The sequence below is a fragment of the Podarcis liolepis genome, assembly GCF_965112155.1.
Source record: "Podarcis liolepis genome assembly, chromosome: 3".
Taxonomy (NCBI): Eukaryota; Metazoa; Chordata; class Lepidosauria; order Squamata; family Lacertidae; genus Podarcis; species Podarcis liolepis.
In genome coordinates, this window is record NC_139557.1 from 1,018,602 (window position 1) to 1,044,937 (window position 26,336).

General features: G+C 44.2%; 1 protein-coding gene across 1 annotated transcript; it reads left to right on the plus strand.

The window, feature by feature from the left end:
* Positions 1 to 24,591, plus strand: SPATS1 (spermatogenesis associated serine rich 1). Its single transcript, XM_083495100.1, has 7 exons — positions 1 to 24; positions 6,674 to 6,858; positions 6,952 to 7,076; positions 15,746 to 15,907; positions 17,812 to 17,938; positions 19,543 to 19,605; positions 23,909 to 24,591. The coding sequence occupies exons 1-7, from the start codon at positions 19 to 21 to the stop codon at positions 24,036 to 24,038; spliced, it is 798 nt and encodes a 265-aa protein (XP_083351226.1). The 5' UTR covers positions 1 to 18; the 3' UTR covers positions 24,039 to 24,591.
* The last annotated feature ends 1,745 nt before the right edge of the window (positions 24,592 to 26,336 follow it).

Sequence of the window (26,336 nt, forward strand, 5' to 3'; positions counted from 1 at the left end):
GCAGGATGGCGGGCGCAGATGGGGGTTTGTACTGAAACTCCCTGGTGCAAAGACCCCTGGGCCCTTGCAGCTCAGAGTCAAATGAGTGCAGAGCATAGCAAGCATGGGGAGGGCTGCTGGTAATGGATTGTTACTCAGTCTAAGGCTAAATTTTGAATCAGAATGATTTTGTTGCCTGCCTTTAGGACTTGGGAGGAGCCATAACTCAGCAGCAGAGCTCATGCTTTGTATAGAAAGTCCCCGGTTTGAACCCAGCATTGCCAGGAAAGGCTGGGAATTACTCCTGCCTGAAACCCTGGAGAGCCGTGGCAGTCAGTGCAGACAGCCCTGGTCTGACTCAGCGTAAGGCAACTTCCTGTGTTCCTGTGCCTTCCGTGGCTTAATGTTTAATCGCTGCACTGCTACATTTAACAAGTGAATTAAAGTGAGAAATGCTCTGACTTGGAACGAGATATATTCCTCTGAGCTTGTGCCATCTGCAGGGAAGGGATTCACTGCCTTGTAGCTGTTCATTTTGTGATCATGTTATCAAAAACTCAAACTCTGTCGGCTGTGATTCACATTTCATTACAACCTGGCTAATAAGTTAGGGATGCAGGTGGTGCTGTGGTTAAAATCGCTGAGCCCCTTAGGCTTGCTGATCAGAAGGTCAGCAATTTGAATCCCTGCGACGGGGTCGGCTCCTGTTGTTCTGTCCCAGCCCCTGCCAACCTAGCAGTTTGAAAGTGCACCAGTGCAAGTAGATAAAAAGGTATCACTGCAGTGGGAAGATAAATTGTGTTTCTGTCTTGGTGTCCTGTTGTGCCAGAAGTGGTTTAGTCCTGCTGGCCACAAGACCCGAAAAGTTGTCTGTGGACAAACGCCAGCTCCCTTGGCCTGAAGCAAGATGAGCACCGCAACCCCATAGTCACCTTTGACTGGACTTAACTGTCCAAGGGTCCTTTAACTTTACCTACCTTTTTTTACACCTTATGTTGCCAGGCGAAAATGTTCCTCTTTAACCAGGCCTTTGACATATTGTTGTCCAATGCCCTTTTAAAATGTGTTTATGGGAGGGGGATGTTGGCTTTTGTGTGTATGTGTGCTTGTGCTTTTTATTATGTATTTTGTGTTTTTATGTTGTTAACTGTCCCGAGATCTATGAATGAAGGGCAGTATACAAATTTAATTAATAAATAAATAGCAAGGAAAAGAGGCTAGCTAAAGCTGGAAAACAGGTATTTGGGCAGAATCTGGAGTTATCCAAACCCCAAGCTGTCTGAAGGCAATCCAGTTTAGGGAAGGTTTTTTTTAAATGTTTTATTATGTTTTAATATATGTTGGAAGCTGCCCAGAGTCGCTGGAGCAACCCAGTAAGATGTGTGGGGTATAATTAGTAAAATTATGATTATGGAAAGAGACATCCCTATTTTCATCGCAGAAATGTTGGAGGGTATGTCACACAGGGCAAAGAAAATTTGCTGGATGCTAAGAGACACAAGTCTCTTGTGCAATTAAAAGAAAGCAGAGCGCGTCATGAACCAATCAAAACAAATTCCAGAGGTACCTCATGCAGAGGCACAGAGGGGGAGGGCTTCACCTGAGGGCCTTTTTGGTAGCAGTTCCCAGACTTTGGAGGCCAGGCCAGCTCCTTCCTCACGGTCCTTCCACCTGCAGGGGAAGACAGTATCATTCTGGCAGGCTTTGGGGAACCAACTGATTTGAAGGAACGGGCTTTGAATTGTGCTGTGCAGTTGTTACTCTCTGTATTTTATTGGTTTGTTTTGATTTTAATTTTAATTTTATTATAGTTTAATTACTTTTAAACTAATATATTGTATATGTTTTTAGCTGCCAGTAAGTAAGTGGGACGCGGGTGGCCTAGGACTTGCTGATCAGAAGGTCGGCGGTTCAAATCTCCGTGACGGGGTGAGCTCCCATTGTTCAGTCCCTGCTCCTGCCAACCTAGTAGTTTGAAAGCATGTCAAAGTGCAAGTAGATAAATAGGTACTGCTTCGGCGGGAAGGTAAATGGCGTTTCCGTGCGCTGCTCTGGTTCGCCAGAAGCGGCTTAGTCATGCTGGCCACATGACCCAGAAGCTGTACGACGGCTCCCTCGGTCAGTAAAGCGAGATGAGCGCCGCAACCCCAGAGTTGGCCACGACTGAGCCTAATGGTCAGGGGTTCCTTTACCTTTACCTTAAGTAGTAAGTAAATCCCATCTAGATTCCTTGAGGCTGATTTTATTATGTTAGCCCACAAAGTCATGTCCATCTGGATATGTGTAAACAGGTGTAAATAATTAGCCATTAGTAGCTGCCTCCGTGTAAAGGGAAACATGTAGCCTTTTAACGTGAAGTACAACTCTGGTTCTTCAGAGCTAGCAGGGCAGCAGTTGAAGAAGGAGCAAAAAGGGTTTTCTTGTGTGTGTGTGTTTCTTTGTGGCTGATTAGCAGCTGCAGTTTGATCCATCTTTTAGATTTAGGGGAGCTAGTCTCAAACGTTTGTTGGGGGAGACCTAGGTTTTTTTGTGGGGGGAGTTATTTGTCCTGTCTTCACACTTTTTATGATGGAGGACCGCTGTAGCCACCCCCAACGACACGTTCTCAAGATGGAGGGGGAGGGAACAGCTGCAGTCGCCTGCGGTTCCTGCGCAATGTTTGCCATCTTGCCAAAGGTTGCAGGCAGCTTTACCTGCAGCAATTGCATGTTGATTGCCCTCTTAAAAGACAAAGTCCAGCAACTGGAGGAATGTGTAGCTACGCTCCAAAGAATTAGAGAGCTGGAGCTCTTCTTGGAAGCAACAGAGCACACTGTCTCCACCGAGGAGGAGACAGGGGACTCCCCTGAGAAGGAGGCTAGTTCACCAACACAGGAGCCAGATATATGGAGAAACGTGACTCAAAGAAGTAGGAGGCCCAGGGTTCGCTCTGATTGTTTAGAAATACACAATTGCTTTGAGGTCCTCTCCCCTAGCATGGAAGACGAAGAGCAGACTCCATTTGAGGATCTCTCCCTCATTTCAGTCGATCAGGTATATGAAGACGAGCAGCAAAGTCAGTCCTCAGGGAATGTGCAGGCGACCTTGGAACGGACAGCTCATGGAAGAACCCCGACCAAACCTAAGAGGAGGCGTGTAGTGGTGATAGGGGATTCCCTACTGAGGGGAACAGAAGCAGTGATCTGTGGACCTGACAAGATGTCTCGGGAAGTGTGCTGTCTCCCCGGGGCTAAGATCCAAGATGTAACTGAACGACTGCAAGGAATCATAAAACCCACTGACAAATACCCCTTCCTCTTGGTTCATGTGGGAACCAATGACACTGCAAGCAATAGCCTCCAGAAGATCAAAAGAGACTACGAGGCTCTCGGCAGGAAATTGAAGCAACTAAATGCACAAATTGTCATCTCATCTGTCCTCCCAGTTGAACGACGTGGCCCAGGGAGAGAGGGAAAAATAGTGGAAGTGAACAGCTGGCTTCGCAGATGTTGTAAACAGGAACGGTTTGGATTCTTAGATCACGGACTGCAGTTTCTTGAAGATGGACTTCTAGCAAGTGATGGGCTGCACCTCACAACGGTTGGGAGAAATGTTTTTGCCAAAAATCTCAGAAACCTCATCAGGAGGGCTTTAAACTGACTAATGTGGGGGAGGGAGACAGTGCTCCTGAAGGTAGGAGTCTATCAATTGATGAAGATGATCATCCAAATGTCATAGACCAAATGGAGCAAACAGCATGCAGAACTAGTGGTGGGAGGAAAAAATCCTTAAATAAGAGACACGGGGGAATGATTAATGGACTTCAATGTCTGTACACTAATGCGCAAAGCATGGGAAATAAACAAGATGAGCTTGAGCTCTTGGTACAGCAAACTAAATATGACATAATAGGCATCACTGAAACCTGGTGGGATAAGTCCCACGATTGGAATGTAATAATGGGGGGATACAATCTATTTCAGAGAAACAGACCAGACAAGAAAGGAGGAGGAGTGGCGTTATATGTCAGGGATGTGTATACCTGTGAAGAGATCCAAGATTTAGAACCTCAAAGCCAAAGTGAAAGCATTTGGGTCAAAATTAAGGGAGAGAAGAATAACAGAGTAATGTAGTAATGTAGTAGTAATGGGGGACTTCAATTACCCGGATATTTGTTGGATGTCAAACTCAGCCAAGAGCATAAGGTCAAACAGATTCCTCACTGGCCTTGCAGACAACTTCATTGTCCAGAAAGTGGGAGAAGCAACAAGAGGAACAGCCATTTTAGATCTGGTCCTAACCAATGTTGATGACCTGGTTAGTGGGGTAGAAGTGGAAGGATCATTAGGCGCGAGTGATCATGCTCTTCTGAAGTTTACTATACAGCGGAAAGGAGCAGCCAAGCATACTAGGACTCAATTTCTTGACTTTAAGAAAGCCGACTTCATAAAACTTAGGGAAGTGCTGGGTGAGATCCCATGGACAGTAATACTAAAAGGAAAGGGAGTTCATGATGGCTGGGAGTTTGTTAAGAGGGAGATAGTAAAAGCACAACGTCAGGCAATACCAATGAGACGGAAACATGGAAGGTGCCTAAAGAAGCCAGGGTGGCTATCTAAAGAACTTTTAACTGAGTTAAGATTAAAAAAGGATGTGTACGAAAAATGGAAAAGGGGGGAAACCACCAAAGAGGAATTCAAACAAATAGCCAGCACATGTAGACACAAAGTCAGAAAAGCTAAAGCACAGAATGAACTCAGGCTTGCTAGAGAGGTTAAAAGCAACAAAAATGGCTTTTATGGGTATGTCCGTAGCAAAAGGAAGAACAAAGAAACAGTGGGGTCACTCAGAGGAGAAGACGGTGAAATGCAAACAGGGGACACAGAAAGGGCTGAACTCCTCGATGCCTTCTTTGCCTCAGTCTTCTCCGATAAAGAAAACAATGCCCGACCTGAAGAATTTGGAGCAAATGATTCAGCAAAGGAAACACAGCCCAGAATAACTAAGGAGATAGTACAAGAATACTTGGCTAGTTTAGATGTATTCAAGTCTCCAGGGCCAGATGAACTGCATCCAAGAGTATTAAAAGAACTGGCAGATGTGATCTCAGAACCACTGGCAGTCATCTTTGAGAATTCCTGGAGAACAGACGAAGTCCCGGCAGACTGGAGGAGGGCAAATGTTGTCCCTATTTTCAAAAAGGGGAAAAGAGAGGACCCAAATAATTACCGCCCAGTCAGTCTGACATCAATACCAGGGAAGATTCTGGAGCAGATCATTAAGCGAACAGTCTGTGAGCACCTAGAAAGGAATGCTGTGATCACCAATAGTCAGCATGGATTTCTGAGAAATAAGTCATGTCAGACTAACCTGATCTTGTTTTTTGACAGAATTACAAGCCTGGTAGATGAAGGGAACGCAGTGGATGTAGCCTACCTTGATTTCAGCAAGGCATTTGACAAGGTGCCCCATGACATTCTTGTAAAGAAGCTGGTAAAATGCGGTCCTGACTATGCTACCACTCAGTGGATTTGTAACTGGCTGACTGACCGAACCCAAAGGGTGCTCATCAATGGTTCCTCTTCTTCCTGGAGAAGAGTGACTAGTGGGGTGCCACAGGGTTCTGTCTTGGGCCCGGTCTTATTCAACATCTTTATCAACGACTTGGATGATGGACTCAAGGGCATCCTGATCAAATTTGCAGATGACACCAAACTGGGAGGGGTGGCTAACACCCCAGAGGACAGGATCACACTTCAAAACGACCTTGACAGATTAGAGAACTGGGCCAAAACAAACAAGATGAACTTTAACAGGGAGAAATGTAAAGTATTGCACTTGGGCAAAAAAAATGAGAGGCACAAATACAAGATGGGGGACACCTGGCTTGAGAGCAGTACATGTGAAAAGGATCTAGGAGTCTTGGTTGACCACAAACTTGACATGAGCCAACAGTGTGACGCGGCAGCTAAAAAAGCCAATGCAATTCTGGGCTGCATCAATAGGAGTATAGCATCTAGATCAAGGGAAGTAATAGTGCCACTGTATTCTGCTCTGGTCAGACCACACCTGGAGTACTGTGTCCAGTTCTGGGCACCACAATTCAAGAAGGACACTGACAAACTGGAACGTGTCCAGAGGAGGGCAACCAAAATGGTCAAAGGCCTGGAAACAATGCCTTATGAGGAACGGCTAAGGGAGCTGGGCATGTTTAGCCTGGAGAAGAGGTGGTTAAGGGGTGATATGATAGCCATGTTCAAATATATAAAAGGATGTCATATGGAGGAGGGAGAAAGGTTGTTTTCTGCTGCTCCAGAGAAGCGGACACGGAGCAATGGATCCAAGCTACAAGAAAGAAGATTCCACCTAAACATTAGGAAGAACTTCCTGACAGTAAGAGCTGTTTGACAGTGGAATTTGCTGCCAAGGAGTGTGGTGGAGTCTCCTGCTTTGGAGGTCTTTAAGCAGAGGCTTGACAACCATATGTCAGAAGTGCTCTGATGGTGTTTCCTGCTTGGCAGGGGGTTGGACTCGATGGCCCTTGTGGTCTCTTCCAACTCTATGATTCTATGATTCTATGATTCAATTGGTCAAGGCATGGCTAAAGAGCTGTAGTCTTGTATGTTTCCACAAAAGGGTGTTTTCTTCCTGCAAGTATAATACCAGGATCCTGCAAAGTCAGAAGTGTTTTTTTGTTTATTTGCCATGTGTCTAGGCATCTTCAGCTGACTTCAGAGGAAGTTTATTTATTGCTGCTTGCCTTCCAGAACTAAGCAACGCAACAAGAAAATCCACTGAGCCCCAGAAACAAGACACAATATTAACATCCCTCCATCACGATGGCAGGCAAGAAAATCCAGACGCATCCTGTAAGCCCTCCCAAGAAGCAGATCCCTCCGGGTAGGTTCCAGATGCATACATATTCAGCCAGTATTGGTTTATTCTGACAACTAATAAGTAAGTGATCCTTTCCTTCCATTTTGTTTTTGTCAGGCATGATCCTTCTCAAAATTCCTCTTCTGCCTCTCCTAAGCATTCCAGTGAACCTCCACCTAAAGCAAATCTGGTAAAAGAAAGTGACCAATTTGCAGAGGTCCAACTGCAGAAGAAGTCCTCTCGTGAGTAACGCTGAAGAAATAGTGCCATGAAATGCTGGCAGTTTGCATAGAGGTTTCTGCCAAGGTCTCCAGTCATAAAGCCACCCCAATGTGCACAAAGGTCCAAGCAGCTCACGCGCAAATGACTCCCAGATGGCACTGCGACACCCCTCTTCACGGCTGCTCCCCAGAGGCATTGCAGGGCCCCTGACTGCAGGCCTAGCAGGCTGGAATGGCAAATACATTTGTCACCGGCTTCCTCCAGCACCTTGTGGAAGCCAAAACACAGGAGGCGACATGACCGTTGAGGGCAGCATTACAGTGGTGGCCTGTGTGGGAAATTGCTGGTGATTTGGGGTCCTTGATTCCACGTCTCCCCCTCTCAGAGAATTAATTCCTAGTCTACATCTTATTTGTTTCAGGAAATGTATACACCGCTTGATTGTAAGATACCTCAAAGTGTTTCTTTGTTCAGACAATAAAATCAAGAAAAAATCACAACCATACTTAGAGCCAAATCCAAATAACTTTCTTGTACTAGCCACTGGCCACGACAAATTGGATTTGGGCTTAAAGCAGGGTTCCGCAACCTTGTTCAGCCGTGGGCCGGTCCATCGTCCCTCAGACCATGTGGTGGGCCGGACTATATTTTGAAAAATAAATGAATGAATGAATTCCTATGCCCCACAAAGAACCCAGAGATGCATTTTAAATAAAAGCACACATTCTACTCATGTAAAAACACGCTGATTCCCGGACCGTCCGCAGGCCGGATTGAGAAGGCGATTGGGCCACATCCGGCCCCCGGGTCTTAGGTTGCCTACCCTTGGCTTAATACACAAGTTAATGTTATGTATTGAAGTTGAAAGCTACCTCAACTTTCTAAGCATCTGGGTCAGCTTGTCTAAACAATGATGTTTTTAGCAGGAGCCAAAACGAGTATCTGTACAGCAAACTCCCTCAACAGGTAGGGAGTTCCAGAGTGCAGCTGCTGCTGTATGAAATGAGTGAGTTCTTACAAATGCAGAACAGGTGTGTGTCATCTGGCACCTGTTTTAGTGCCAATTCTGCCAATCAAAGTGGCACTGTAGAGTGAGGGGATCTCGAAGCTACATTGGTCCCAAGTTGTTATGGACTTTACCTTGAATTTGGCCCAGTAGCAAACCAGCAGCCAGGGCAGCTCTCTGAGCACAGGTGACATACACAGACAAGGCCTCACTCCTATCAGCAATTGTGCTTCTGGATCAGGTGCAAGGGCAGCCCAACATGATGTGCACTGCAGTCATCCAGTCTTGAAATAACCAATGCATGAAGTACTGTTGTAAGACTTTCCGGGTCCAGGAATGGCCACAGCTGCCCAACCAGTTGCAGCTGATAAAAGGCTCTTCTAGCCAATGAAGCTGCCTGAGTCTTCAGGGACAGAAATGGTGCCAGAAGCACCCCCAAACTGCAACCCTGTCCAGGGCAGGCAACTGACCAGTTTCTCAGACATGGGAGCTACTCAACCATTGTGTCTCTGTCTTGCCAGGATTCAAGCTCAGCTGGTTTTTCCTCACCCATTTCACCCCTGTGTCCAGGGAGTGCATGGTCTCTCCTGATTCATGTGTGGGTCATCAGCAAGCTGATGGCACCTTGCCCCCAAACTGCTGATAAAGCTCCCAGCAGCTTCATAAAGGTATTAAATAGCTGAGAGGCCCTCTCCCAATGCCCCTCTCTGGACTTGGTCCTATAAGACCGTGGCCCCAATTCCCATGCCCTGGAGCAAGTCCATGGTCTTAGTATGGTTTGCCCACCTTCCTGAAAATGATATACAGGTGGTACCTAACTGTTGGGAAACTGCCAGGGAGATAACGTCCATCATGGCCCCCAAGCCGGAGTTCGGAGATTCCATCGGCCTCCCGTAGTCACGCAGATCCAACAGTTAGGGGCACAAAGCCTTAGAAATTCCTAGCCACATTCCAGGGCTTGGTGCACCCTCTTTATCAGCAGAAGCACAGCCAAAAGCTTGCACCGCAGAAGAGCATAATTTACAGACTTTATTAGCGTTTAACAGAACAAAAGAAAACGTGACCGTTCTGTGTCAGCATCTCTGGCCGACTGAGAAAACGAAAGGAAAAACAGCAAGCATAAACATCCTGTGAATAGGACATGCGCAGACTCTGTTGCTTACAAAAGCCTGCTCCCTTTTAAGGTGGAACGGAAATATCCTAACATCCTCCCCCTTTCCGTGTAACCTGTTGTACCTGTGGTTCACCCAATTGCAACCTTTGTACATAAACCTTAAGTTGTTCTTTGTTAACAACCTTAGACAACAGATCAGCAGGAATTTCATTTCCTGCCATGTAGGACACCTGAATCAGTCCTTTCTGAATACACTCTCTTGCACGATGTAGCTTAATCTGCAAGTACTTGGTTCTCTGCTTGCAACTCTCCGAGTTCAGCAAAGCCAAACAAGATCTATTGTCTTGATACACTTGTATAGGACATTTCACAGAAACCCCGATGTCCTTAAACAGTTGCATCAACCATTCACAATCCATGAGTGAAAATGACAGAGCATTGAGTTCTGCTTCACAGGAACTTAGGCTCACTGTTGTTTGCTTCTTGCACAACCAGTCAAACAGGCAGTGGTTGTACATGTAGCATACTCCAGAAGTGCTTGTACCATCCGTGGTGTCACTTCCAAAACTTGCATCTGCAAAGATTTCAAGACCTCCAGTCTTCTGACTGGTGAACCTCAGTCTGTAGTGCATAGTCCCTTTCAAATAGCGGGCTATGCGCTTCAGAGCTTTCCAATCCTGAACCGTAGGATTGTTGGCATGTCTGCTAAGCAGATTACAGCTTACAGCTATGTCAGGTCTTGAACATCTGGCAATGAAATTCAGCTTGCCTAGAATGCATCTGTATAGCGTTGTGTCAGAAAACGCTTCAGCAGTACTGTCTACCTGGTAACCTGTCACCATCGGTGTGTCTGCTGGGTTTGCATCAACCAAATTCAACCTGGTTAATACATCAGCAATTTTCTGTGTTTGGTGTACCAGAAAATTACCTGCTTGGTCCTTCTCCACCTGCAGAGAAAGATAGTTGGATACCTCACCAAGATCCTTCATGTCAAAGTGCTCCTTCAGTTGAGCTAGGGTGCTTTGGTAAAAAGCCTGATTCTTCCAAAACATCAGAAGATCATCAACAAAACATAAACAATACAGTTTGTTTTGCCCCTCCTCCTTGACAAACACACATGGATCAGCTTTGCCCTGGTGAAAACCTAGAGAAAGCAATGTCTCAGTGAGTTTTGTGTTCCAACACCTGGCACTCTGCTTGAGACCATATAAGAATTTCCGCAGTTTACAGACCATACCCTTCTGTATCTCCATCCCATCAGGTGGAAGCATGAACAGCTCCTCCCCCAAAATCCCGTACAAAAAAGCTGTATTAATGTCGTGGTGGGAAACATGCAGTTTCTCCTCCGCAGCGACCTTGAGCATCAGCCGAATGCTCTCATATTTGACTGTGGGTGAGTAGGTCTCGTGGTAATCCTGTCCTGGTACCTGTGAAAAACCTCTGGCAACCAATCTGGCTTTGTGTCTGACTACCTTGCCATTCTGGTCTGTCTTAGCCTTGAAGACCCATTTGCTGCCAACCAGTCTCATTCCTGGGACTACCGGTACCAATTCCCAAGTTTGGTTCCTGTTCAAGGAATCAACTTCAGCCTTCATGGCATTAAGCCAAGGCTCAGCATCTTTAGAGGTCAACTCCTGAACCTCTTTGAAGCTTGAAGGTTCCCATACCTTCTCTGAGCTACTAAGAACAGCAGTTGCTGTCTTAGCAAACTCATCAGCATACCTCTTTGGAGGTCTGCCCTTGGTCGCCCTTTCAGATCTGCGTACTAGACGCAAGTCTTCTGGACTCATCTCCTCTTTCTTAGGAGAAAAGTGACCAATGGTGAACAGTGGTTCTTCCAGTTCATTGTCAGACGCATCAGATGGTCTGACTGAGGCTTTTGCGCTCTGGTAGTCTGCTGTGTCGTCACTGTCACTGACACCAGCAGCAGCAGCAGCAGCGCCGCCCACTGAACTGGAATCCGAACTCTGATCATCATCATCCTCATCCTCATCATCATCCTCATCCTCATCATCAGCAGCAGCTTCCTCAGCTTTAGCTGCTTGCTTGACAGCACCTTCATCCTCTTCTGGGTAACACTGGAAAATTCCCACATTTTCCCCCCACTTAGGATTGTACTCAACACTCCTTGTGAACTTAATGGACTTAGAGTTAGTCATCCATACCCTGTATGCACCTTTTTCGTACCCCATGAACAAACCATGTGCCCCACGCTTCCCAAGCTTGTTGGTTTGTTGTGTGCGTACCCACATGTCCGAACCAAATATTTTCATGTGTTTGGTGTTGGGTTTCTTACCAAACATCTTCTCATAGGGGGTACAACCAATGGGTGATGACAATCTGCGATTAACGGTGTAAACCAAATTCCCCAGAGCCTCCCCCCAAAACTTATCAGGGAGATTGGCATCATGCAACAAGGTCTTGATTCCTTGCAGCAATGTCTGATTTGCTCTCTCCGCAAGCCCATTCATCCATGGCGATCTGGGCGTTGACATGTCATGCTGGATTCCCTTCTCAGTCAGGAAAGCTTCAAACTGCTGAGAAGTAAACTCCCCGCCCCGATCAGTAAAAAAACAAGAAATACGTTTACCGTGCACATTCTCCAACCAAGCACAGAATGCCTTAAACTTTGGAAACGCTTGCGATTTCTGTTCAAGCAAATACACATGAATGTACCTGGAAAAAGAATCAATCAGAATCATGAAGTACCTTGCTCCTCCTATAGAGGGCGCAAGTGGACCAACCAGGTCCGCATGCACTAGCTGGTAGGGTTTGGAAGCCTGCCTGCTAGACTCCTTGCCTTTTGGAGCAACCTTCACCTTGTTCTCTGCACAAGATACACATTTCATGTGAAATTTACAAGGTTTGATGTTCAAACCCTCAACCACCTCTGGCATCTTGGCCAGTGCCTTCCAAGAGAGGTGACAAAACCTTCGATGCGCATCATGAATGCAACCTGCATGAAGAACTTTGTTAGTTTGTGCAACACAACAAGAATCAGCATTTGACACAACAGCAGTGTCCTCATAAGTTATATGGAACAAACCATCCATAAACTTTGCATGCAAATAGTCCTCTTTGCCTTTACTGATGACACAGACGCTCCTCTTGAAGGAAATCTGAAAACCACGCCCAGTAAGCTGTGGGACGCTCAACAAGTTGCTTGCAGCGCCTGGAACATATAGTACACCGCTGATGGTTGTGTGCAAACTTGCAAGTTTCACAGTCCCTTCTCCTGCAATTTGCAACGTCCTTCCATCAGCCAGGTGGATCTCACCTTCCTGAGGCTTGAAGGAGATAAAGAGATGCCTGTCCTTGGAAACGTGGCGGCTGGCACCTGAGTCCACAATAAACCTGCCTTTGGCAGTTGGAGCAGTCTTTACAGCAAGCAAACCCTTGTTTTCCAGCGGTTTGGGCTTTTGCAGCTTGCCCCCCTGCTGCTCCTGGCCAGCAGACGTGCCTGTAGCCTTTGGTGAAGCCGTGCCAGCAAACAATGCTTTGTTTTCCCCTTGCGCGGGCTCTTCACCCTCCCTCTGCTCCTGGCCATCTGTAGGCATCTGTTTACCTTTGCCTTTCCGGCCTCTGCAAAGGCGATGACCTTGGTTCTCACGAGAACCAGAGCTCTCAGCTGCCGACTCCTTGGCTCCCTCTGGAGGCTGGAATGCTGCCTGGGACGACGTGACGGTCAGCTCCCCCTGCAGCTTGCAACCGGTGCCCTCAGCATCCCTGCACTCAATCGCATTCTGGGAAACAGCTAGGACCTCCGATGCAGTCAAACTCTGGGCTGGGATTTTTGCTTTGTGAGCTTTCATCAAAGCATACCACATTGCACGTGCAGTGGTGTTGCCAGCCAGCATCTTAATTTCCTCAAGAGATACGGATAGGACTATTATGTCCATCGCTCTCGAATCAGCTGATCTCCATTTCTCTGTCAGAGGAACTGGGGGGGTTTCAGAAACAACATGCCACACCCCAAACTGACGCAGTAAACTCTCACACCATTTTGCCCAGGGTTCATAATTCTGCCCATCCAACTTAGGACACGGAGCAGTTTCTGAGGTCTGTAAGAGATCCATCTCAGCCTTTTACTTGAGCCGCGAGTCTCTTTTAACTTGAAAGACTCCTTATCTTGGCAGCCATTAATCACGAAGCCTTTTTGGCTCAGCTCCCAGGCCAATTAAGCCTTGCCGGAGATCAAAGAGGTAAAACAGAAAAGCCAAATGCCTCCCTCATTTCTTTCGCTTTTCCCACCATACCTCTTAAACGCAGTCTGTTGCAGCTTTACTCTCCTGTAGGTGCCGTGAATCTGGGCCCATAACCTTGTTGTTGGGAAACTGCCAGGGAGATAACGTCCATCATGGCCCCCAAGCCGGAGTTCGGAGATTCCATCGGCCTCCCGTAGTCACGCAGATCCAACAGTTAGGGGCACAAAGCCTTAGAAATTCCTAGCCACATTCCAGGGCTTGGTGCACCCTCTTTATCAGCAGAAGCACAGCCAAAAGCTTGCACCGCAGAAGAGCATAATTTACAGACTTTATTAGCGTTTAACAGAACAAAAGAAAACGTGACCGTTCTGTGTCAGCATCTCTGGCCGACTGAGAAAACGAAAGGAAAAACAGCAAGCATAAACATCCTGTGAATAGGACATGCGCAGACTCTGTTGCTTACAAAAGCCTGCTCCCTTTTAAGGTGGAACGGAAATATCCCAACACTAACACCATATTAATTGGCAAAGATGTCTAAATCAGCACCAGATGTCTGTTGGAAGTGTAAAGAAGGTTTATTTTCCCACATGTGGTGGACATGTAAAGTGGCTAAAGACGTTTGGGAGCTGATCTATAATGAGATAAAAAAGATACTTAAACTAACTGTCCCAAAAAGACCAGAGGCCTTTTTATTAGGGATAACTGGAACAGATGTTGCTCCAAAACAGGTGAATCAATTTCTTTATGCAATAACGGAAGTGCAAATATTGTAAGCTCAAAAATGACGTCAAGAGGTGCTACCTACTAGAGAAAAATGGCAGCTGAAATTGACAGAATATGTAGAACTGGCAAGTTTGACTTGTTAAATTGGAGATAAAAAAGAGACAGACTTTAAGGAGGACTGAAAAATGTTTGTGGATTATTTAAAAGCTCATTCGATCAATTTTATTGTTTATAGCCAAAGGCCTTTACAATAGATGACAAAGGAAACTTTCATCTAAAATCGTACAACGCAACCTGTAACAATTTACAACATAAAAATAAATTCACAAATTTGGCCACATGGTGCGTCTCCATCTCCGTCGTTTTACCCAGACACTGAGGTCCAGAGCCGAGGGCCTTCTGGCAGTTTCCTCCCTGCGAGAAGCCAAGTTACAGGGAACCAGGCAGAGGGCCTTCTCGGTGGTGGCACCCGCCCTGTGGAACGCCCTCCCACCAGATGTCAAAGAGAACAACAACTACCAAACTTTTAGAAGACATCTGAAGGCAGCCCTGTTTAGGGAACCTTTTAATGTTTGATGCATTACTGTATTTTAATATTTTGTTGGAAGCCACCCAGAGTGGCTGGGGAAGCCCAGCCAGATGGGCAGGGTATAAATAAAGTACAGTGGTGCCCCGCAAGACGAATGCATCGCAAGACGAAAAACTCGCTAGACGAAAGGGTTTTTCGGTTTTGCGTTGCTTCGCTAGATGAATTTCCCTATGGGCTTGCTTCGCAAGACGAAAACGTCTTGCGCTTTTTTTAAAAGCCGCTTGAAGAGGCGCAGTTGCGACGGACCGTGCTTCGCAAGACGAAAAACATCGCAAGACGAAAAGATTCGTGGAACGAATTATTTTCGTCTTGCGAGGCACCACTGTATTATTATTATTATTATTATTATTATTATTATTATTAATCTGCTAGGAGTTCAACAGGCACTTCCTGTGTGGATCAACCTGGAAGCCAATTAAGAATCAGAAATATAAATTTCCCTCTAGGCGTTGTGTACAGGGGGCAAATCAGCAGAAGAGTATGTGATGTCGTCTACCTCATGGCAACCATGTATACATTTGCAATAGATTACTGGAAAACTCCATGGAAACCTGATAAAACGCAAGTAGGATTTGAGAAAAGGCAGCAGTGCAAAGTACAGCCGTACCTTGTTTCTCGTTCTGGGAGTCCGTTCGACTCCTGGAACCATTCAAAAACCAAGGCGCAGCTTCTGATTGGCTGTAGGAGCATCTTGCAGCCAATCGGAAGCCACAGAAGCCACGCTGGATATTCGGCTTCCAAAAATCGTTCGAAAAACCAGAACATTCACTTCCGGGTTTTGACTGTTTGGGAGCCGATTTGTTCGGGAGCCAAGGCGTTTGAGATCGTTGGAGGGCGTTGGAGGGATTTTTTAGGAAGAAGTGAAGACTTAGAATAATTACCGGTATAATACGCAGCAGGAGTTGGAATTTTGGGGGAACCATGGAGTCCTAGGCTGAATGACTAAATGTTGAATTTGAAATGTTGAATTGTTCTTTATTTTTCAAATTACTATAAATAGATAAAAAGAAAAGAAAGCTCAGCCATTCTTACAATTTCTCTCTCTTCTTTAGGAGATAATGAGGATTCAGACACAGAATGGACATTTTATCCAAGTTCCTTTGGTCACACTTATCACACTGGGAAAAAGTGTTTCTTTGAGGGTGTACACCTCAGAAGCAAAACCACAACATCTGAAAGGACAGTGGAAATGTGCTTTGGAAAGAAAAAATATGGTAACACCACAGAAACCTCTTTTAATTCTTTATCTTAATATCTTAAAGTTTTGGGCTACCAAAACTATGAGGTTCAGTTCTCATGTTTTCATCCACATTTTCCAAGGTGGAATCAGCCACATGTGAGTTTTGTCTCCTTTTCATTTTTCAATGTATAGGTCACTCAACTTTTCAGGCCAAAAACTGCACTGAGGTCAAATCTCTGTGAGCTACAGCTGAAAGTGGGGATGTCAAAGTGTGTGTGCCCCAAATTTGCCATTTTAAAAAAGGAGGAATGAGGGGAGGGATGTCACAAAACATTTTGTTATCACCAAATTGCATCAGGGCCCACAAGAGTGGTCTGTAAATATAGACAGATAATTTAAAACATTTCAAACGGTACCACTTTGGGGCTCCTTGGGAAGCCACAAAGCTGACTGGCATTACAGTGTGCATGTGCGGGGGGTGGGGGGGTGGGTGCCATTACACACACACACACACACACACACACACACACACGTATATAACCTCTGGAATCACAATATCGCAATGGGAGACGTGGGAACAATGAGCATTTTTTAAAAGCATTTTTTAAAAAATAGTTTAAAACATTTTAGTGATTTTTAAATGGGGTTGGAAGTGAACACCCACCCACATCCATTTGACAGCATATTGTCACCGCTGTGGATCCACCGGAGCACTCAACACTTGTTAGAATAAAGCCATCTTCAAATGAGAAATGTTGATGGTTCAGGGGCCACAACATCTCTTAGGGGACTGGGTGCCACTTTCAAGTCCTTGGTTAGTCACCCCTGGTATAGATGATTATCATTTTCCCCCATACCTATAGCCTTGCCCCCTGCCTCCAAGGCTCTGAAAATCTGTTGCTCTTTTAACATTGCTTTTTGTTTATTCACGTTATTTTAAATTTTGTTTTCAGTTGTGTGAGGTGCTTTATACTCTGTGAAAATGGGGGTATAGATATGTTAATGCTTTGGCTTGAATATTTTTGTGATCAAGAAGGCGGGCCTGAAATGTTTACTGAAAGGTTTCCAAAAACCTGCCACTTGTTGCCTAGTTCCGTGTTATTCCTTGCCCTGATTGGTTGCAGATCCAATGCCACCAAGATATCAAAGATATCAAAGGCCACTAAGAGATCACACAAGAGCAACTGCCTTGCCCCCCCCCCCCGACCCTCTCCTAAAGAAGGACAGCATGCATCATGGGTCAGAATTGTAGCATTTCAAGAGTGTGACTGTGGACTCATCTACACAGCTGCAAATAAAACATTTTAAATGTGTTGTAAAGTGCAATACATACAAATGTGACACTAAACGGCGACAGTGACCTATGCCAAATTCAATGTATTTTTCAAAACTTTTTTTTTTTAAAAAAAACATTTTCACAGCGTTTTTATATGTGTGTAGATTTCACCATAAATTTCACTGCAGATGCTTCTATTTAAAATTTAAGAAAGTGGTTTTAGGTTTATAGTGGCATTTGTTGTTTAGTCGTCTTAGTTGTGCTCGACACTCCGTGACCCTATGAACCAGAGCATGTCTTGGAAACTCGCTTCCTTCTCAAAGCGTCTCCTTTTTTATGTCCATGGAGTTTTCTTGGCAAAATACTGGAGTGGTTTGCCAGTTCCATCTCCAGTTGGATCACATTTAGTCTAAACTCTCGGCTATGACCTGTCCGTCTTGGGTGGTCCTGCACGGCATGGCTCAGAGCTTCTTGGGGTTATTCAAGCCCCTTCGCCACAACAAGGCAGGGATCCATGAAGGGGTTATAGTGGCATACATAGCTTTAAATTAATGTTATCTATGTGCATGACTCAAATGGATCTTTTTCTATGGTTCAAATGGTAGAAACTAAACTTTTGTCCCCCGTGTCCTATCTAGTTGTGTTTTTATTTGTCATCACAGTGACTGAAGAGGCCTCCAGAAATGGTATTCCATTGGTGACACTGGGAGACCACCCTTATGCCTATCCAGAACAAAGCAAAGACTTCCACAAACTGGGACCAACCCTGCCTCCAGTGAACTTTGGCAGGCAAGTTCCACACTCAGCCCTGTGATGGCTGATGATAACAGTGACCATCACATTCCACATTTAAAGTGACACAATTAAGCAATAAATCTCTCTAAACAATATACAGTCGTACCTTGGTTCTCAAACGCCTTGTGACTCAAACATTTCGGCTCCTGAACGCCACAAACCCAGAAGTGAGTGTTCCAGTTTGCTAACGTTCTTTGGAAGCCAAACATCCGATGCAGCTTCCGTCTGAGCGCAGGAAGCTCCTGCAGCTAATCAGCAGCTGCGCTTTGGTTTTTGAACGTTTTTAGAAGTCAAACGGACTTCCGGAACGGATTCTATTCGACAACCAAGGTATGACCGTACACACATTAATAAAAAGTGAATCATATACAAAACTACAAATGCAATAAGATACAGCACCTGAGTCCAACATGACTAAAATATTGATCTCAATAAAATGACATAATTCTAAGACTCCAAATTGTTCCTTGGCTGCTGAATCCCTTCCTGTCCAGCACATGGTGACGCACAGTGTCAGGTGTGCCTTTGCAACCCAAATTGGGACCCATACCAGCTGTAACTATGGCTGCAGGATGGAGGTTCTCCACCTTGATCTAGACTTTCTTCAAGTCTCTCCCTTTTGTGACTACTGCTTCACCATCCTTTTTCTTTAGACAAATATCTGTATCTTCCACCTTGGAAAACACAGTGCTTGTTTTTCATGCCAACCTTTTATACTCGGCCTATGGCTCTAAGTGGGCCTCAACTACAGAGCAGGCAAGAGGTCACTGGAGTGCAACCCCACCACATATCATACTTTATGACCTACATCTCTATTAAGGCCCAAGCTATTGTTTTGAATCCTTTATTCTAGACCCTGTTCAGCATAGCAAAAGTTTCATTTCAAAAATGCATAGCTTAATGTTAGATGTTAATACACAAGTCTTTCATAAACTTAAGGTTACAATGGGAAGAGGATCTTGGAGAGGAAATTACAGCTTGATAATGGAATAAAATATTGCCAGACTGCTCCTGTAAATCTTTGTCTTCCCAAAGGAGACACAGATCTGTCTTTACACTGTTTAACGCAGATTTCCTGCCATCAGAACGACAGTTGTCTTATGGGCATTAACACGTGCCTTTTGTGCCACTCTTGGTCATCAAAACCCTTTAAGAAGCTAGAGATTTTGCGATAATGACGTTTCATGTGGCTGCTAGGATTTATGCTATTGTTTTGCTATTTTCAATAGAGATTTCTAAAAAACAATCTGCAGTCTTCCTAAGTACATATATTGTGAGAAATATTTGATGTCTATGTGACCTGTATGTGACTTTCTGGAACCAAAGCAAAAAGCCATAGATTTATATAGAGAAATTTCCAAACTTGTAGAAGCTCAGAGGCAATTTTTACAAGTGAACTCATTTTATTATCAAGAAAAAACAAATCCATATATCTTCTATAGTCTTGAACAAGAAATGTGGGTTCTATTATTGAAAGAACTTGCACCTCATAGCAACTGCATTAGGATTTTGCACATGTAATGCCAAACCAAATCAAATCAAAATCAATGATGTGTCTGTTCCCTAAGTCCAAATGGCTTTTCTTTTCTTTTTAATAGTTCCAAGTATATAAAGCAGTCAGATACGTTTATTCCTCTCCAGCACTTGCCAGGAGTTCCTTGGTATGTATCTAGTATTTCATTTAATACTCTGCCATTGTATGCTTTTATTGTTTTATGCTTTAAAACAAACAAAGTAATCCTACCCTTGGAGAATAGGGAAGGATATGCCAATTTCAGTTCTCTCTGCTTCTCATTTTTCATTCAGCGCTTTATGTTAATTTATCCTAATAAACACAGTTTCATATGCAGTTTCAACTAATATACACATTTTCACAAGCAATTTCTCCTAATATAATGCATGGGTTGGTTGGAGAATTGCAAAATTTGGGAAAGTACAAAATTTGCATAATGACTGAGTTTTGGTTCTCATTGGAAAGTGTGAATTCAGTAGATTCACCTTTAAATGCAAACTTTAGCCTCCGCCCCTAGCTAGAGGGCAGCAAGGGAACTTGATATGCCTCTGTCCTGGTTCAGACGTTTATCTGTAGAACTAAGTCACAGAGCATCCAGGGGCTTTTGGTGAAGCACTTAAGAGTCACTTGCAACTCTAGTAAATAGATTTTTTAAGAGCTTATTTTAAGCATGACATGAAGAGGTCAAGCCAGCTGTTAATCTTGCAACGAAAAACTAAGAAAGTAACTATTTACTTTTTTGTACTGTATGTGATTCAGTTGGTGATTTATTTATATCTTGAAGTCCAACTAACAAAGGAAATTAGCAAAAGTATTAAAAGCAAGTATTCAGTATCCTAAAACCAAAAACTAGTGTATTAAAACCTAGTATTCAACAGCCAGATAGAAGGACCAGGCAGTGCCTCCCTGCTCTCATTCCAAGGCAAAGTGTGAGAGTACAGACTCTGGCAAACAACCATCTGGAATTCAAATGGCCACAACTTTATTGTTTACATGTCTTGGTGGAACTTAGGCTCAGGCATGGGGTGTCTTTCAGCAGACGGGGGTGGGGGTGGGGCCAGCAGTTGGAGATGGGTGTCCCAGAGTGACTTTGGGTGGTGTGTGGCCCCTCATCTGATCCACCAGCCATGCAATGAGCTCAGTACCACTTTGCTTCACAACGCCTCAGGCAGGATGCAGGACCCTCTAGGATTCTTCATGCAAGATGAAGGCCTTTCTTGTAGGAAATGGTGCATGATGAATTAATGTGTCTGTTTTGCCACAGAAAAAAACAACAATAGGAAGCCACACTTGGTAGAGGCACTCTGCGGGATTGTTGTAAAATACTTGTGTTAATCACATACACCTGACAATCTAACAAAACTAACTTTTTGTTAGGCTATTTTGTTTCATGTGAAATGGCCCTAGGAAATACTTCTCCAATCCTGAAACAGCTGGAATAGAATAGAATAGAATCTGACCTTGGAGTTATGAGGTTTTATAAATTTTAGAGTGTAAAAGAGATGAGGGTATATTTCATGGTTCTATCATTTTAGTTTCCAATTCTTTTAGTTTCCATTGTGCAAGCTAGAAAACTGTAGCTTTACCTCCCTCCTGTGGTGGCTAAAGCTCTTTGCAGCTTATAGCGAGAATATAAAAGGGAGAGCACCCACAAAGAATTTAGGCTTGTATAAAGAGGCTTTTAAAATATATAATCCTTCTTTGCCTAAAACTCCCTTTGATTGACTTGAATATACAATGGATTTCTCCTTTGATTGACAGATCATGTTGGAGATGAGCACAAAAATGTTAGTGTAAGGTCATTTGCATTTTTGAAACCTTTAACTCTGCTGTGCTGCACAAATGCCTCTTGCACAGGCCTCATGAAATCCTCTCTACATTCACGTAGGGTTCTATGGATGTGCCTCAAGTGGTTCATTCCCACTTCCATCTGGTATTTTCCAGTCTGCTGCAGTTTTATTTTTTACAAGTCTGTCTTCTGTTTTTTTGTCTGATATATGGAGTTTTTAAAAAATGTATATCATAAACTACAATACATGCATATTGCTCAGTCATCAAGAGATACTTGCAAATCAATCAGTTTTCCTGTGTGCTCCCTTGCACACTTAATGAATTTCCAAAGAGGTAGCCCTGATAGTCTTTTGCAGCAAAAGCAACAGTTCCCCAGTCCTTTGAGGTCCGATTGCTCAGCCTGGGGTGCTTTGGGAGGAAGTGTGGGATGTAAATGGATAATAATAATAATAATAATAATAATAATAATAATAATAACCACCACCCTCCTCTTCCTCCTCCTCTTCCTATGCTCTTCCTCCAAAAAGACCTTCTCCATACTAATTAAGGCACCCAAAAGCAGAATCCTAACTTGCTCAGAAGCAAATCCTGCTGAATTCAAGATGAGTCTGGTTAAGTCATCAGTTCAGACACTAAAATATACCATTGATACAACCTGTGGACTTGGATACTCATTTCGCAGATTTAGTAAATGTGGAACTCTGAGGTAGAATAGATGCTGAGTAAGTGGCAAGGGTTGTATTTTCACCAGGAGAGACCAACAGGGCCAAGAGCTTCTAGAGGAGTTACTGTGTCTTAGGATGTTGTGGCTCTCAAAGGGTCTGCCGCTTCTTGGTCGGCCACTCTTTATGGGAGTTACTTGGTATACTAATGATAGTAAATCATTATATGATAGTAATGATAGTAAACAGTAAATTGTAGATGAACTACAGTTTCTGTGAACATCCAGGTTTCATGCATAGCAACTATATGATCTGCAGAAATTCTGTTTGTACTACTTTGCACTTGCCTCTGCCATTTGTGAAGCAGCAACTTCAGGCTTGTCCTGACTCACAACACTGCATCCTTCCTTCATTTTCCTGAATTCCTGTATTCTTCTTTCTATAAGCTTTTGTTCTACTGTTTCACTAGCTTTGTGTTGTATTTTTGACTTTTGACCTTTTACTTTGTATCTTTGCTCAGTCTATTTATGTTATCATCGTGCATTGTGGCCAAAGTCATTTTGAAGGAGCTGAACAGTTCTTCCTCAGCCTCATTAGGGAATGGCTGTAGCTCAGAAGGAGCCAAGGTTTTCTCTTTCTGCAGTCTGACTGCTAATGGATCTATTGCCATACTGGATTCCAAGAATCTGGTGGAACACTAGGACCTATAGCAGGCTTCTTTTGGGGCATCTGACCAAGTTTAATAGCTCCTAGTGATTCTGTTACCATCTCAGCCGAGAGATTAGATCTGCAAATATCAGGTTACTTCCTTTGCTCCGGCTTTGTGGGGATTGAGCACGGCTGACTTTCCAGCTGAGAGGACCTGATGACGTAAACATTAAGCAGTGAAGGTTGATCAGTTGTACTGGCAACAGTGCCTTTGTTATCAGAGTGGGAGGACTGCAAATATTCCAGTCATTCTGCTTCTGCTCCCACATAATCCAAATCTGTGAGTAAATCTAATGATGGATAGAATTTATTTTCAGGCAACAGTTGCCGCTCTTTGGCATTGACCTTCTCTTCTTTAGTCCTCCTCGCTTTTCACCTATGGAGAATTGGTCAGTTCTGGGCTGTCTCCAGAGAGTCAGGGCAGCAGCTTCTTTCGAAGATCCAGATGGTCTGACATCATTTTTCCAGGTGGAAAAAAATTAAGTACCTTCCCTGTTTGGTAGAATACCAAACTCTTGCTCCCCTTGCAGAGATCTGAAGCTTCGAACCACATGCAAAAAGCAACAGGTCTGTAGCTCTTGCTCTTCAGGTTGCACCAAAGCCCCCTGCCTTTGACATGAGGGAAGGGAGGGGACAAAGAGCCTCAAGGAGCTTAGGCAGCAGTCCCAGGTGAAAAACACCTCTAAAGTAGAACCAGAGATGACATTTCTCTAATACTGCTATCCTGAGTAGACAAAGCACAAATTTCTGAGCTTGTAATGCCTGTCTGCTTTTTGAGGTGAGTTTTATGAGTTTTATGTGCATTTCGGGACGCGGGTGGCACTGTGGGTTAAACCACAGAGCCTAGGACTTGCCGATCAGAAGGTCAGCGGTTCAAATCCCCGCCACAGGGTGAGCTCCCGTTGCTCGGTCCCTGCTCCTGCCAACCTAGCAGTTCAAAAGCACAAAGTGCAAGTAGATAAATAGGCAGCACTTCGACGGGAAGGTAAACAGTGTTTCCATGCGCTACTCTGGTTCGCCAGAAGCGGCTTAGTCATGCTGGCCACATGACCCGGAAGCTGTATGCCGGCTCCCTCGGCCAATAAAGTGAGATGAGCACCGCAACCCCTGAGTCAACCGCGACTGGACTTAATGGTCAGGGGTCCCTTTACCTTTACCTTTACATGTGTATTTACATGCCAAGGAGCATGACCTTTGGGTGCACAGCTTTGAATTTACTCTGTTGTGACAGTGAAACTCTACAATTAATTGGTGTGTTTTTTATCTCCCCCATCGTGGCTCCCACTCTAGCATCCCTTTCCACATAAAGGAGAAGCAGCAAGAATTAGAAAGGGAAAAAATGGAAGTGAAACGCCTGGACATTTGGAAGCCCGCTCCATCTCTGCTGCAGTCTTTGTTTACAACTGGACTGACGAAATGATCGACTTTTCTGGTTGCATGTCATAAGGTCCCTGGGAATATACCTGCTAACAATTCATTGTCCTAGAACAATTGTCATTATTTGTAGAAGGTGCTTATGCCCAGGTACAGGTTTCTTTAAAAATGAAATTAGACGTTAGCCATTTTAGTATAAATCACGTTACTTTCTTGAAACTATTAGTCTGCATTCACAAATGAAAATAATACATTTTACACTTGCTCAGTGGTACTTTCATCTAGTAAAAGTTAATATGTTCTAAGGCTGAACCTAGACTTTAAATTAGATGCCAGGAGTTTAGATGCCAACCGTTTGCATAGCAGATTTGCATACAACTCTTGTATGGCAAGTGGACATGGAACAGAGACTTTAGAGTTGGAAGGAACTCGTTCTCTTCTGATAATTTCAGCCAAGGATTTTCAGCCACTTGTGATGTGATATCCTCTCATGGTGATTCTAGGTAGTGGTTGCTGGGCTGAGAAACTGCAGAGATCCAAGCACTATGAGACTTTTTTTTAAAAAAAAACCTTCAATAAACGCATACAATTAAAAATCAGAGCCTTAATCATTTCATACACTTATTAAGGAAAGTAATTGACAACTCCATCCAACACCCACCCTTCCCAGAATACCTGAGAGGTGGTCCCTGCTGCACTGAAAGAGCCAGTGATGCGGCAGCTCCTAAAGAAACTGGCTCTGGACCCGTTTGGACTGAAGCAGCTCCTGAGCAGCTAGAAATACCCACTTTAGGGGAAACTGGTGGAGAGAGCTACAAACATTCTTGGAGGCAGAGGCACCAACGGGAGGGAGATTGGGGCTGACATTGCCAACGTCACGGCAGGAACACGGCAGCGGGCGGCTCCTTCTCCTCCTGCTGCCCCCCTGCTTCCGGGGGCCTGCTTCCCCCCTCTTCCCCCTCCGCAGCAGCAGCAGGAGAAGGAGCCAGACACTGAGGCCACGCTGCCACAGCATTCCTAGGATTTCCACAGATAGTTTTAAAAATAAAAAAGTACTTTATATGTAGTATATAATCACAAAGCTAAGCTAGTAGGTAAATAATTAGATCACAGAAAAGAAATATGAATGAGCAAAGGAATCATAGAATCATAGAGTTGGAATAGACCACAAGGGCCATCGAGTCCAACCCCCTGCCAAGCAGGAAACACCATCAGAGCACTCCTGACATATGGTTGTCAAGCCTCTACTTAAAGACCTCCAAAGTAGGAGACTCCACCACACTCCTTGGCAGCAAATTCCACTGTCGAACTGCTCTTACTGTCAGGAAGTTCTTCCTAATGTTTAGGTGGAATCTTCTTTCTTGTAGTTTGGATCCATTGCTCCGTGTCCGCTTCTCTGGAGCAGCAGAAAACAACCTTTCTCCCTCCTCTATGTGACATCCTTTTATATATTTGAACATGGCTATCATATCACCCCTTAACCTCCTCTTCTCCAGGCTAAACATGCCCAGCTCCCTTAGCCGTTCCTCATAAGGCATCGTTTCCAGGCCTTTGACCATTTTGGTTGCCCTCCTCTGGACACGTTCCAGTTTGTCAGTGTCCTTCTTGAACAGGAATGACAACTGTTACCAAAAATGCACAGTAACAAAAAAGATTTGGAAATTTACAGACTATGAAAAAACTACATTGGCTTTGGAAATGAAAGATAGGCAGCATAACTCTCTGCATACCCACGCAGCAGTAAATCCTGTTGTGTTGAGTGAGGCTTACTCCCAGGTAACTGGGCTACAGCTTTGGGGCTAATGTGGGTTGTGCAAGTGACACGGCCCAAGGAGCAATGCTTCAAAGTGATTCCAGTTTTGTTCCAGCTTTTGCATTTGTTCTGAAATTACTGAAGGGCCTCTCCCCTGCACATATTCCCTTCCAGGCTCTCTGTCCCATACAAACGTTCCATTTCAGAAGTTCGATTTGTGCTTTTGAAAAATTGTTATTTATGAAACCTGTCAAATGAGTCTGATGAGAAATCTGTTTGACAAATGTCTTCCGGCTAAACAGGGATTAAAAAACCAAAAAAACTTTCTTCATTGAGGGAAATAGAATAGGTGTTCAAAGATTGGTGGCTGTTTATATGTTTGCTTGCATGGAGATCAGAAATAGGAAAGAAACCTCTTTACTTGGACATTATTACTTTAACTCTTATGCAACTTCTTGTTCTATGTGCCTATTTTATAGTATTGTTTTCCATCTTTTAATTTTTTCTGTTGTTCTAATTGATCTCTTTGTTTTATATGTATTATAAAATGAATTAATAACGATAATAAACTTTACCAAAAAAGAAAAGAGA